The sequence below is a fragment of the Homarus americanus genome, unplaced genomic scaffold (assembly GCF_018991925.1).
Source record: "Homarus americanus isolate GMGI-L3 unplaced genomic scaffold, GMGI_Hamer_2.0 scaffold19518, whole genome shotgun sequence".
Lineage (NCBI taxonomy): Eukaryota > Metazoa > Arthropoda > Malacostraca > Decapoda > Nephropidae > Homarus > Homarus americanus.
Window position 1 is genome coordinate 555,001 of NW_024723340.1, and position 15,639 is coordinate 570,639.

Here is a 15,639-nt window from a genome sequence, read left to right on the forward strand (position 1 = left end):
AGAAATGTTGATACCGGAGACTATAAAATTAGTTCTAAACAAGTTAGAAACAACATTTTTTTACCCATATAATCATTAAGAGTTTATCTAAAAGTCTGGTTAAATAAATACATAAAAAAAAAACTACAGTCAACCCTCACTTTACGCGGTTAATGTAACCCACAGGGTACCGCGGAAAGTGAGAAACGCGTAAAGTGAATAACATAACATATGGGATTAAATGAAATAGAGACCAGCTGACCCCCAAACTCCACTTTTTCCAACACAATACCTATGTTCTAGTAAAAATAACATCTTAATTTTATGATGGTACATGCACACAATTAATACTTAAGAGAAATAGAGAAATACAGTCGCCAAGTTAATGTCCATTCAAATAATGGACACACTCCCTCCCCCTCTTCTCACACTACACTCGCTGGCTCTTCCCTCTCTGAGAAATTTTGGGGGGAAAACCAGGTATAGTAATAAATAATACCTCAAACTAGAGTTAGGATAATATAATTGACATTGCTGGATTCCTTGTAAAACCAGGAATATTTTGAATATAAATGTCATATATTTTGCACAAAAGATAACATATTTACTCAGAGTAAACATTATATCTAAAATTTGTATGTCTAATGCAAAATATACGATGTTTATATTAAAAATGATCATCAAATTGTAAGAATTCCAGCAATGTAAATTATATTCTGGCCGGGTAATTTGTATGAATTTTATGAGCTAAAACAAATATCTTCAGTTAATAAAAAAAAAATATTCTTCACACCGTGCCAGGTGGTCGGTCACCGGTCCCTCCCTCCCTCCCACCCCCCACCAACCCTCCCTACCAGATAAATGTGTGGGAATACCAGACTGTTTACCTTTTTAGTAATAAATAATAAATCAGACTAAAGTTAGGATAATATAATTGACATTGCTGGATTCCTCGTAAGACCAGGAATATTTTGAATATAACTGTCATATATTTTGCACAAAAGATAACATATTTACTCAGAGTAAACATAATTTCTAAAATTTGTATGTCTAATGCAAAATCTATGATGTTTATATTCAAAATGATCATCAAATTGTAAGAATTCCAGCAATGTAAATTATATTCTGGCCGGATAATTTGTATGAATTTTATGAGCTAAATAAAAAAATTATACTTCACGGTAAAGAATTTTCGGAATGTGAGCATCCTGGGTTCTGGCAGGGCACCGTGTAGCGTGGAAACGAGGAATGTGGGACCGCGTAAAGTGAGGGTTGACTGTATATGTTATGGGTGTGCAAAGCGTGGATGGAGTGTGTCACAGCGAAAACAATGGAATTTTCCACTCTGCATATACAGTATTGTAAATACTCTAGACAAAATAATGTATACTACTATACAATACTAAATACAGTCATGCGCCAGTTAACGTCCTAGATACGTTCTTGGAAACGTGACGTTAACCGAAATGGACGTTGTCCGATCATCACATAAACTTTTTATTTATACTTACGTGTACCTGTATGTGGAATACTATATAATACATATTATACACTTTTTACTCTTAAATCACTACTGTAATGTGATACAGGTGATTAATTTTTATCTCTTGTGCATTACATGATTGCCATATTAAAATATTCACTCACGCATTAGGACCCCAGCAACGCCGAGGCAGATGGGGGAGAGGGTGGAGCGCAGCGTAGGGGCGGGGGAGGGGAGGTAGTATTGCTTTGACAGTTGGCACAGGCCCAGGTCTAACGCTGTATATTTATCAAATTTAGGGTGACTAAGCTTTCTCTTATAAAAAAGCCAGTGAAATGACCTGGGTAAATATAATTAATATAGCTGATTCTTGTAACATACTGATTAATTTGAATATAAGCATGCTATAATTTGCACTAGACAAAACAATAATTTTAGTACCATAATCAAATTAGTACATGTGCACTCCAGCTTGCACTACTTATTTCTATTACGCTTTCTTAGTATGGTGTGTGCATGTAAATGGATGAAAATATATGAAGAAATCTATGTAATCTACCCAAAATACAGTTAGCAAACTTTTTATAAATGTACTACACAGCACTGTACACTAGGCAAAAGCAACAATTTTATCTCGAGCAAATATATGACGCGAGATATTCAAATTATTGGCTGTCTTGTATGATTCCAGCAATGCAAATGGTACCCCCAACTTAGTCTGAGATATTATATAAGATAAAAACTGTAAGCCTAAAAAGCCCGCTGGGGGACTGACGGAAACAGCCACGCCACCCAGCGAGGCCAGGGTGGGGAGTTGAGGTGAAGGTCTCAGTGTTTATTTAACAGTCCTACTAAGCTTTCTCATTTTTAAAAATGCCAGTGATATGACCTAGGAGAAATATAATTACCATAGCTGGGATTCTTGTAAGATAATGATTTATTTGAATATAACCATGTTGTAATTGCGACCAGACATAACAATTTTAGTACCAGAATCAAATTAGTACTGTACATGTGCACTCCAGTTTTGCACCTGTCATTTATTTATTTTAATGTGCTTTCTTTTAGTACGTGTGTGCATGTAAATGGATGAAAATAAATGAAGAAATTTATGTAAATCTACCCAAAAATACAGTTGAAAGTGAACTTTTTTATAAAAATGTATTACAGTATTGTACACAAACGTATCACATTTTTATGTCTTAAGCAAAATATAAGACGCTTTTATATTCAAATTAATCTCTGTCTTGGCATGATTTCAGCAATGCAAATTATATTAACCTAACTTTAGTTTGAGATATTATATAAAATAAACATAAAGAAATCACCAATCTTTTATCTTGTAACACGAGGGTGCTGGGAAGACGGGGTGGGGGGATGAATATCTGCATTTGTTTGTTTATTTATTTATTTGAGATAAGATTTGACAGTTGGCGCTGAAGGCCTGCGTGTTTATTTATCATTACTTAAGAGTGACTAAGCTCTTCTCATAATTTGCCACCCAAACGACCTGGGTGAATATAACTTACATTGGAGGGATTCTTGTAAGATAGTAATTTATTTGAATACCTGTATAAACAAGCTATATTTGCAATAGACATAACAATTTTAGTACCGTAATCATTTAGTACATGTACAATACAGGTTTGCACTTAGGTCCATTGTTACTGTACAATATTGACTAAATTCACTAGATAACATACACCTGGCAGCACAATCTATAAGAATACGCGATGCATACGTGACTGTGCCCGCTCTAGGTCCATTTCGGTTCGCTAGGTCCCATTATTTGAATGTTTTTTTCAATTTCAATTTTAATTGTTTATTCATTGATAGAAGAAGCGGGATCCTAGCGCTGTCACTTGGTACCCCTGTACCATAACACCAGAAGCAACTGGCCAGTGTCACAAGTATATACAGTACAGTACAGTCATCCCTTGGTTATCGCGCCTAATTGGGACCCCGCCAATAACGAAAGTACAGAACCTATGGGATTTATTCTAATTGGTCCAGGCACCCAAGACCCAACCCCAAGTTTCCCATTTTACAACCATTTAGACCCACTAAATATATATATAATGTTATGGTAAATATCATAAACACACATAAGCATGGCTAGGTTTATTACAAAGTGATGAAAAGGGTACGCTTAATACTGTAGTCCACAAAACATGTAGCTATGCTTTTTTTATTTGGTCCCCTGTCATACGAGTCCGTTTTCTCTTACATCAGGACGCCTGAGTCCTCCGTTTTATCTCTTAATCTTAGAGTGCACCAGAAGCTTTACTATTTTTAGTAATGCCACAGAATTTGAAATTGCAACCCCAATTTTGTTGAGGCAACTAGATATGTCTGATTACAGCAAATGTGTTAATGTCAATTTGCAGGTGAAAGATTTTATCCTCAATAGATGTAGGTTAACATTTCACCTGTAGGCAAATGCTTAAAAAAAGCCTAAGTAAGGAAGCATATTCCTTTAACACATAATATCTGACCAGTATGGGGAGGATCATCGTGTCTCCGTCAGGGTGTCGTGAAGTGGTGGTCCAGCAGGCATCACGGTTTTGGGGGGGGGGGGCACGGACATATATGCGATCGGACGTTAACCGGCACATGACTGTATACTGTACAAACCAGCAGATGCTGTTGTCTTGAGCCTAAATTAGACAGACACTGTCCACTCTGCTGAATGTTCAGTAAAATTTAACTGTAGTCACTTTTTACACGTCATAACACTTGCGATAGAGGTGTGGTAGGGGATTAGTGAGATTCATGTTACTGACCTGATACAATGTCAGGTCACCCAAAGTATATAAATTCTTCTCTCATTTGTGGTGAAGGTGAGGTGAGGGGTTAGTGGTCTCATATTACAGTACTGACCTGATGCAATGTCAGGTGACCCATTGCCAGGGTGAGGGATGTCTTGAATAAAGACGAAAGTTAAGGTGCCCTAGTGTTTCTTACTGTACTTACTGAATGTACAGTACAGTACAGTATACATCTGTCATCACTTTTTATTTCTTAACGCTGATTTAACACTATATTCTTGGCTGATTGTCCTGATACAGTAATTTACAGTATACTGCACAACACAAATTGTATGCAAAAACAGCAGCCAGTGAGGGAATAACCTTCTACAATGGCAGAAGAATAAGAACCAAGCAATCCAAGCTGCTAAGCCACCCACACGCCTGGAATGTGGGGAAACACTGGAGCATGATGCAATCTCTCAGACTCCCGGAAATTTATTCCCAGGCCCAGAACAGAGAGGTTAGGACAAGTTTTCTTGAAATTTTTTCCTGAAAAATTCTCCTGATTTTCATCCTCGGAAACTCATTCATTGACACGGAATGGAGACAGTTTTCCTGAAAAATTTCCCACCCGATTTCGATTCATGTTTTTTGAAGAGTTCTGGGGGATTGGGAATTCCAGCTAATGTGGAGATTGCTGTATAATTTAAAAAAAAAAAAAAGAGAGAGAGGAGTCCTGATTCCTACTACATACTAGTGTAACTGTGAATATCCCTTCACCATGGTTCTCTTCAGATTCCATCTCAAAATGCAAAATAAATTCAAACAAGTACCTGTATGATACTAAAAACTGAATATGATATGATATTTTCAATGTTTTAGCTACTCTTGAAAATTCAAATAAGGTCACTTAGTCCTCAAATGTAATGTTAAAATCTTACCTAGATAAAAACTGTTACTAAATTTCATCAAAACTGACTTTAAAATAGAAAGCATATTATACATACAACAATCATGTCTACAGACAGACTTACACATGTCCAGATGATGTTAGACACATTCCCATCACTTTGAGACACTAGTCCTTACTATAAGGACTCAAGTGTCCCATTTTCTAAGTTTTAGTCCATGAACTCTTACATCACCAAACTCATGGGATGGTTGGATTTATAGTAAGGCTAACAACCTGAAACCCCCTGCTATAAGATTCTATTATACAGTACTAGTTTGTAAAAAAAAGAAAAAAAAGAAAGGCAATACAGTACCTGTATAGCATACATATGAGGTCACCCCCATGGTAAGGGCACAAGCGCCACCATGCCTGAAATCGAGTTACTACCACGTCGAGTTACTACCACGGCAAATTTCAACAAAGTTAACAAAGTTTCCTCTATCACAAAATGTGTAGTATGTGGATGACCTGTTGTGAGTGAGTCACGGGGCCATAAATGTCCGTGCCGGCCTCACGTGGAAGAATAATATTGCAAAAAGGCTTCGCAACCAAAAAATTACTACCAGCAAAGCAGGGAAGCCCCCCATGTGCTGATGGGTGTTTCACAAAATTTGCCACTTTCTCTATTTTTTTTTAAATGTTATTTGTGGCCTTACTACTGCGGTGGCCTCATATACAGTACTGTTTAGAAAAGGCAAGATAACTCATCCAAAGAAAGCAATACTTACTGAACTGTGTTCTCCTTCTTGGATTTTAACACCCATCAACCTCTCAGTCAGCTTCTTCAGGCTGGGAGTCCTTCCCCCAAACAAACGAAGAAATCCCTTGTATCTAAAAACAAAATACTGTTTTAAAAGTTTCTTGACATACAAATAAAATGTAATTTATTAAAAAATCAAACCCATACACTTGTGTATGTTTACTATATACCTGGTACTGTATACAGAAAATCTCCAAAATGTTAACTCCATAATTTGTAGCTTGCCAGAATTAAGCTACCGTAACTGTCTTTTCAGAAATCCCTCATACAGTATCAAAGTTAACAGAAATTAAAGTCCCATAAAAGAAACAACTATTTTAAAGTAAAAAAAACTGGAATGAGTGCTGTAACATATACTGTACCTCTGACCAATTTGTACCACTGTTTGTAACATTCAAATAATAATCATCTAATAAAACAAAATAATAATTATAAAATAAAATTAAACAAGAAATCAAACAAAGTGGTGGCTCATCTATTTGGGTTACAGCCCTGAGCATTGTACCAGCAGACATATATTATGTCTGATACTGAAGATGATAACAGTTGTCTTAACTATTACGTATTTACAAATAACTTATTCTTCGTAATGTTCCCTGAACAAAATAACGTTTTCATTATGAAAGATTAAAACACACTTCAACAATTCACTTCAAGCTTTACATAGGGGACATCACAATATTGCCACACACAGCAACAGTATTGTGCCTCAGATAACAGCTAAACATTGATGTTGGATGTTTACATTTCTCCTCTTCGCCTATTGCTTTATATCTACAGTAATCAAAGACTTTAACAAAAAAGTTATAATTAGCTTCATTACAGTATATAGATCTGCCACTTTAATTTCTTACTCAAATAATCAGCTGTGTACAAACAATCTATGGTCTACATATTGTAAACTTGAGGTCAGTAAACATTTATAAACTGAAATTTTCTGGTTATAAATCATCTGCAGTCCCTCCAATTTGAAATGTCATGAGCCACCCCAGAGACTTAACCACAAAAGAAGATTAGGTCTCATCCCCTCCTGCATGTTTATATCAATAAAAAAAAATTTAATGTATAAATTATATTCATTCGAAGCAAACCCACCAGATATTAAGATATTTATATATAATTCTATGGAATATTTAGTCGGGTTACTGCTCCAGGAGAGGGAATTGACAGAAGGGTGACAGGCCCAGTGAATCTTGGTGAACAGCAAATTTAAAATTGCAGTCATGTGACAATTCGCCCCATCTTTCATGTAGACAGCCCTGTGACAACTTGAGTAGGCAGAATTGCCTTCATAATGAGCAGCAAGTTTTGCACATTTAGGCAAATTAGTGTAGCACAGATTCATTTTTGATAAGGAAGAACAGTACAGTGAGTGCCTGCTTAATGTACATGATGCATTCCTGAAAACTTGTACATTGAGCAAATGTGCATTAAATTGACATCAATTTCTAAGAGAGTCACATTAGGGATGGATATACATCCCACAACATTCACCCAATTTTCTTTAAACCAGAATTGCCTCTTAATAAAGACAGGATGGTGAAATATGAGCATATAAACTTGGAACAATGAACATGTATGCTGTACTAAAGGAAAAGTGTTAGATTAGATATGAAAATGGATGAGTTACATCATCATTTAATGGCCATTTCCCATGCTTGCTTGGGTTAGCCGAGGTTACCTGATGGCAGCTCTCTTGCTCCATGGCCTCTTGCAGTCTCTCTTGTCAGGATCTTAACTCTAATGACATTTCTTACAACCTCTCCCCATGTCATTATTGGCTTGCTCCTGGCTCTCCTCCCCTCCACAATTAGGCTCATGCACCTCTTTACCCAATTGGTCTCATCCATTCTCTGCACATGTCCAAACCATGTCAGTCTGCTTCTATGCAGAACTTTGCCAATACTCTCAATAACCAGCTGCCCTCTTAGCTTTGAACAGGGATTCCTGTCTTTCAGTGTCATATTACACATCCACCTTATCATGCTCATTTCAGCTCACTCAAGTCTACTTATGTCATCCTCTATAACTGGCCAAGTTTCACAGCTCTATAACATCACACTTCTCACACCTGCTACATATATTCTTCCTTTCACTTGAATGGAAGGTCCTCTTGCTGCCAATATATCAGTACTCATATGCTATTTGGACTAACATGTAAAGAAGATAAACCAAGTTAGTTAATGCAGAGTACTATAAATGTCAACTGTTTCAGGATATTCCTTATCAGTCAACATTCCAACAAGAAATAAAACGAGAGGATTGAATAAAAACTATTACCTGGTAGTTTTAATTTTTTTAAACAGCAAATGGTAAAGTTAGTAAGTTACCTTGATGTGTCTCTAATGTGTGATCGTGGATGGGAGAGGTACAGAACCTTAAGGTCATGGAGTAAAGCATGGCCCACCAATATCTTTCCTTTGATTAGTTCTGATATTTCTTTTTGCACTGTAGAAAAATCAGCACCTGAAAAATGTAAGTTACCATTAATAATATTCCAGCAAACCTTGATTAAATTATCAATGCTTCATTATAACACTCCCTCTCCTATCAAAAAAATCAATACACTGTAAATAAAAAAATAAATAAATAAAATAATAATAATAATTTGTCAAATGGTTCTAAAGTCTTTTGCGAGAACAGACAACATCAGTGGTGGGCACGGTTCCGCTAACCGCTAATTAGCGAAGCTAACTTTCTCGTTAGCGGGTTAGCGTTTTCGCTAACTTTGGAAGCCATTAGCGGACCAATTAGCTACCGCTAAATTTAGTTCCGCTAACAAAATTTATACACGTTTGTTCCTGTCTGTTGTAAGCGTGTGACGCCGCGACGAGTGTCTCCAACAGCCAATCAGGCATGCTTGGCAGACTACGTGTTAGTAAGTGTAAACAAGAATGGAATTTTTCGATTATTAAAGTTTAATACTTTTTTTTTACGGTAAATAAAGACTGTCAGTGTATGTTAAAGAATCATAGAATGTAATTGTAAACTAATGTATAATTTCATTTCTCATTTACAGGTTGACAACCCTTTATCCGAAATTCCGAAAACCGAAAGTTTTTTTTTTTGGGTCCATTTTTTTTTTTAACAGGGATTAGCCCACCCGGGGATAGATCACTGACCCACATCAGGGCCTGGGGGGCAAAAATGTAATAGAAATAATAATTACAATAATAATTATTCATAGTAAATAAAAATTTTAATAAAAATATACCAAAATAAAATAATATGATAACATTAATAATAATAATAATAATAATAATAATAATAATAATAATAATAATAATCATAAAATAAAATAATAAAATTAATAAAAATAACAATAATACAGGAGTAGTGTAATAATAATAATAATAAAGAAATACAAGAATGAAAAAAAGATCAAAAAGTGAGAAACACGACCTAGACCCATGAATTATCATTATTATTATTATTATTATCATCATCATAATTTTTATTATATTTTCGCCCCCCCAGGTCCAGATGTGGGTCAGTGATCTATGCCTGGGTGGGCTACTAAAAAAAAAACACTAACCATTCTGAAAACCGAAAAATTCCGAAATGCCTCTGGCCCCAAGGATTTTGGATAAGGGATTGTCAACCTGTATTTGTTAATTTAATTAGGATTTTTTTGTGTCAATATATTTGGTTATGCTAAGTACTGCATAAGTTCATGACCAAGATGTCATCCAAGGTGTGCGCCAAACAAAATTTTCTAAAAACTTACTTTTCATTAAAGTTTAGAATTTTCTGTTTATTTACATGACTAAGACTAACAATAAGTTACAGTATATAAAAATGCACTGGTATAATGTGTATGTGGTTGGTATTGCATATTTACATGAATAATGAATAAGGCCGATAGGTTGTATGGGAATGCAAATTAATTATTTGTGAAATTGTGTAGTGTACACCTTGATAAGTTGATCATCATCTGATCTTGGCATGATGCTGTTTGCTACCTATGCTATACAGTACTATAGTTTTTGGATTCGTTCAATACTTTCTGTCTTTTCGTACAGTAAATAAAGATTATAAAGTGTATGTTGAAACTTGAATGTAAACTAATGTTTAATTTCATTTGTTCATTTAATTATTTGTGTACACCTTGATCATCATCTGATCTTGGCATGTTATACCTTTTGGGAAGCTCTTATGTCTAAGCTACAAGACAACATATGAAAATTTCAGCTCTATAGGTCTGTTTTTAGGGGTTTTAGAGCCCCCTCCCCCCCCCCCAAAAAAAAACGAAGCTAAATTCATATAATAAAAGTTAGCGGTTAGCATTAGCTTCTGCTAATTTTTTTAGCTGTTTAGCGGTTTAGCATTAGCGAAGTTAACTTTTTTTTAGTTAGCAGATTAGCGGTTTGCGAAGCTAACTTTTCGTTTAGCTGAGCCCACCACTGGACAACATGCATCAGTCTCTTCTCTTTCTCAAAGCTTCAAGCTCAGCCAATGAGTTTGGCTACATACTGTATAAAATAAGAACCACTTTCTTACGCTGTTTCAACTGAATGCAACGGTAAGTACAATAATGTAACATATTGTACAGTATACACCAGCAAACTGCAGATTTCATGTATCCATGGTTTTCACTCTATACCATTTCACCAACCATGACACTTAGTTTTCTGTATCCATGGATTAAAGCGGAGTCTTTATCCCTCCTCGCAGCATCCCACCACTGCTCTCCACAGTGTTGTAAGCGTGCTGACGTACTGTACCGCTCCGTATTCTCTCACTTACTTTCTACTGTAATAACATTGATTTTGCCCTTAACTATGTATGACCCCAAAGCATTCATTGAGATCTTAATGATAAAGGTGAGAAAAAAGATGAAAAGGGCAAGAAACAAAATGACATTAAAATAGAATGTTGAAGTGTTTGATAGACTAGCGGGTGGAGAAAGTATAACATCAGTGGGATGCAATATGGGGGTAAACGAATCCTTGATTCATACCATCAAAAAAAGTGAGGTTACGATAAGGGCAAGTGTTGCTGGTGGCACAACTGAAAGTGTAAAAGTGCTGTATATGCCATGCGGCCATAATCTTGGAAAGATGGAAAATGTACCTTTAAGCTCAGATGTAATTCGTGTTAAGGCCAGGTGGATGTACAGCCACCTTGTTGAATGTTCGGGTGAAGGAAGTGTACTAGAAACAAAGTTTCAAGCCAGTAAGGGCTAGTTTGAAAACTTAAAGAAAATACACAGCCTACACAGCATTGGTAGATCACCAGTCTGCTGCGCTGTATCCCAAACAATTAAAAAAATTAATTCAGAAGAGTTATTTGCCAGAGCAGGTATTCAATGCAGACAAGACTGGGGTTTTTGGAAACAGATAACGAAAAAAACCTTAATTTCAAAGGCTGAGAAGTCTGCTCCTGGGATTCAAGGCAGCGAAGGACAGGCTGACCCTTCTCCTTTGTGGTAATGCCTTAGGGAACAGCTTTATAAAGAATCACCTCCCTCTCTTTTGGAGGTCTAATCATAAGGCTTAGGTTACTGATGCCATCTTCATGGATTAGATCAACGAATGTTTTGACCTTGAGGTTGAGTGGGACCTTGCCTCCTCCTCCCCCCCCCCAAATAAATCTGGGGTTCATGGTGTCATTTCATCATCGACAATGCACCCGGTCACCCTGGAGCACTCCAGATTGCCCATCCCAATATAGTGTAGTAGTATTTCTCCCTCCAAACACAACATCACTCCTTCAGCCCATGAACCAGGGGTGTAATAGCAACATTTAAAAGCTATTACACTCACCGCACCTTCAGCCATATCTTTGATGCCATGGAGGACGACGACACCTTAACAATATTGGACTGCTGTAAGAGATTTAATGTCATGGACTGCATCAGCGCTCATCAAAGAATCCATGGATGAAGTGAAACCATCAACGCTGAATGCGTGTTGGGAGAATATCTGGCCTGATGTTGTGCATGACTTCCAAGGTTTCCCTTTAGTGGATGCTGAGATGAGGTGCATCATACAGACTCAATCTTTGCCAGATGAGGGGCTGAGCAACATTCAGGTCAATGACACAGAGGAGCTCCTTGATTTTCATGTGGAAGTTGACCGAGGATAACCTCCAAGAGCTGATACAGTCCTCCAGTGATGATAGAGATCAGAATGAGGTGAGAAAGTGAAAATGACTCTGCTTCAAATTTGGCAGAGCATTTCATAGTAACTGATCCATTTATGGAGCATAGCACTGAGCAGTTCAACAATTGAACTCTGATATTGTACTTCCATTTCCCAAAAAGGACTGGGAAGGATGTCATTGTTTTGTTAAATAAATTCACAGAACAATTTACTCAATCAAGTTTTACATTATTTGACATAATTGGTTACATCATTAGTAGATAATCATGACATAGTAGAGGGTGTGTGTCTTGGTGGCTGGGCTTTGCAAGGATAATTTCAGAATCCTTCAAGCTGTATTTTCCCTCAAATTGGTAGTTAGAACACTGAGCATGAATGTGAAGGATAATATAGTTCTGAAAAGGAAGTTTTATCACCCTGCTTCCCAAGATCAGTACTGTGCAGAACGACATGGCATATATATTGCTCACCAGACAGCAGGACAAGTTTAAACCGAGGTGTTTTTGACACCACCACAGCTGACGGTGTCCAGTAGCTCCACTGACCAGACATGAACAGGAGGGAAGAAAAGTTAGTCTTGAATGAAAGAATCATTGGCCTCCATGATTCTGGTCTCTCTATATGTGCCATCATGCATGAGTGTGGCATGTCCCCCCACAACTGTAGTGAAGTGGATCAGGAGGTGGGAGGAAAGCAGAAACATGACCGACCTGGGTAAGCTGTTACCGAGTCACCAGTCACCATTTCACAATAGCATCCATGCACTTAATATGAGCAAGTTATATATGCTTCCCATACTCTTCTCACCAGTCAGGGATGGCAGCATCACGGCAGCCATGAGGACCACTACATAAGTGCAGAGTCCTTAAGGAGCATGGCCAACTTAGATCGATGAAAAATGGAAAACATCATAAAATGTGAAAAAATTCCCTAACAAAGGTGTTGCCTATGGCATGGCTGTATCTGGACGGAGTTTTATAGCGATATTCGTAATATTTATGCAGTTATGTATGGTCACCCCCCCACTCTCTTCCAACGTCCCCTTGGGTAGATGTATGAATGTTCGTAGTAAAATACTTTTCCCAAAAATATGGAATAAATAGCACAAAAAGATTTTAAAAATTAATTTTGGGCAGCTCTCGCCACCTCTGGTTATATAAGCTTTGGGTAGAGCTCCCTTTAACTTGGCTTATATATAAATAAGTTGAGGGATTAAGTTACAAACCCAAAATGGTCTTTTCTCCAATTATATTGGTAAAACTATATTGGTCACAGTGTATTAGTAGATGCACTGTAATTAACACTGTAAGCTGTTAGTGTTAGTTAAGGACGGGGCTCAGCTTGACTGAGTTAGGTCACCCGTCCGATTCTCGTGAGCTTCAAGTGAGAACTGGTGCTGTGAAGAGAGGTGCCTCTGAAGGAGAGGCCGGGCTAACCCTACATTCTCAAGGTCGACCTACTGATAGAGGAATTTCCCCTCACGTGAACAGCACATGGCAGCTCACAGCTTATGGAAAATTACCGTGGGGTGATTGGATTATATAAACAAAATGTATTAACCCAAATTTATATAATTGCTATTGCCATGAGACAGGGGCTAATACATGGTGAGTGTAGGGAAGCAGACACACAGTGATATTCAGTAGGTCCCAAACCTTGTTAAGGAGAGGAAGTCTATACTCTGCTGAGCCACACATCTTACCTCACTTGTACTGCAGTACCAGGCTTCTCTCCTCAAATATCAGGATGGCATGTGATTCAAAACATAAAAGACATCTAAAGGAGTAAAGAAGAAAATATTGCTAAGACTAACGATGGTAACAGCCATCTCGGGAAACCTAAGGCAACCCAGCCCCAGCTTTCCACCCCTCACGTAAAGAATATAACTGGAGTTCAGTTGGAGATGTAAAAATACCAAAAAAACAAAGCAAGATATTACATGTAAAATTGGGTCAGAATGAGCACTTACACAGGGGAAAAAGATTGAGAAACTATCAATTTGTGTCTCAAATTGACCTTTTCCAACACTCAGATTGGAATTTCTTTGCCATTATTTTACCTACTTCAACGAAACAAAAACTCAGCACAGGAAGAACCTTTCCTCAACATAACTAGAGCTTCCATTTTTTTCTGTCCCATAAGATTTATTTTTGGGTGAATATTTTATCCCAATTTTTTACAAAAATTTCTACCAAACTTGAAAAATTTATACAGTATGGCCTCGATTTACGCAGATTTGGTTTAGCGTTTGGTCATTTACGCGGCACCTTGCCAGAATGAAAATTTTCAATTACGCGGTTCATTGCATCATTTACGCGGCAAGAGGTCCGGACGTGCCACGCCAATCAGTGCCGGATTTAGACCTGTGGAGGCCCATGGGCAGCCTCTTTGTGGAGGCCCCCCTCATTATAACTACCCAAGAGGGTGGGGTGGCGAGTGAAGCGAGCCTAATCATCTGGGAGTTCCAGGGGGCGCTGTAAGCCCCCCGAGAATTTTTTGAAATTTGAACACTTCTTTGGAGAATTTTGAAGCCATATGCAGTTATATTGAGGAAATTAGAACATTGAGAAATTTTTAATTAACTGTATATTTATTGATAGTGAACAAATTCCCAACACACACACACAAAAGTGAGACACACACAAAAGTGAGACATGACTGGAGTCATTCATGTGGTTTCAAGTCGACCAACCCTGATATAGCTACTACCGCACGTCAAAAATTTTCAAGAGACTTCACAGAAAAGAATATATTATTAGTTATTACGGAGAGATGATTCTTTGCATTATTAATCAGATAAACCTCTACTCAAATAATGGTTCTGTCCAAGAATGCATGTAGAGTCATGCGCCGGTTAACGTCCGACCGAACAACGTCCGATCGCATATGTGTCCGTGCCCCCCCTCCCCCCCCCCAAAATCCGTGACGCCTGCTGGACCACCACTCCACGACCCCCTAACGGAGACACAATGATCCTCCCCATACTGGTCAGATATTATGTGTTAAAGGAATATGCTTCCTTGATTAGACTTTTTTTAAACATTTGCCTCCAGGTGTAATGTTAACCTACATCTATTGAGGATAAAATCTTTCACCCACAAATTGACAATAACACATTTGCTGTAATCAGACATATCTAGTTGCCTCAACAATTGCAACTCCAGTTGCAATTGGGGTTGCAATTTCAAATTCTGTGTCATTACTACGAAATAAAGAAGTATCTGGTGTACTGCACTCTAAGATTAAGAGAAAACGGACAACACAGGAGTCCTGAAGTGAGAGAAAACGGACTCCTATGACGGGGCACTCAAATAAAGAGACATGGCTACATGTTTTGTGGACTACCCACTGTACAGTACTGATGGTATATTTTTCATCACTTTGTAATAAACCTAGTCATGCCTGTGTGTGTTTCTGATAATTACCATAACATTATATATTTATATATTTAGCGGTTGTACAAACACAAGGCCTCACACATGCCACTCAGACTGACAGACTTGACAAGTTTTACCAACCATAAAGACAGTTGAAGGTTTAAACATCACTCACAATGGATCTTGAATATTCCAACTGTAATCAGACATATCTAAGTTGCCTCAACAATTGCA

The 15,639-nt window shown here is 37.5% G+C and overlaps 1 protein-coding gene across 1 annotated transcript in view; it reads right to left on the reverse strand.

The window, feature by feature from the left end:
* LOC121863416 (RNA exonuclease 4-like) overlaps positions 1-15,639 on the reverse strand; it is a 43,319-nt gene that overhangs the window by 934 nt on the left and 26,746 nt on the right. Inside the window, exons 4-5 of the mRNA XM_042362071.1 lie at positions 8,255-8,390; positions 5,893-5,995 (exon numbers count right to left, since the gene is read on the reverse strand). Of these exons, the coding sequence (XP_042218005.1) occupies positions 5,893-5,995; positions 8,255-8,390 (239 nt within the window). The remainder of the gene's footprint in view (positions 1-5,892; positions 5,996-8,254; positions 8,391-15,639) is intronic.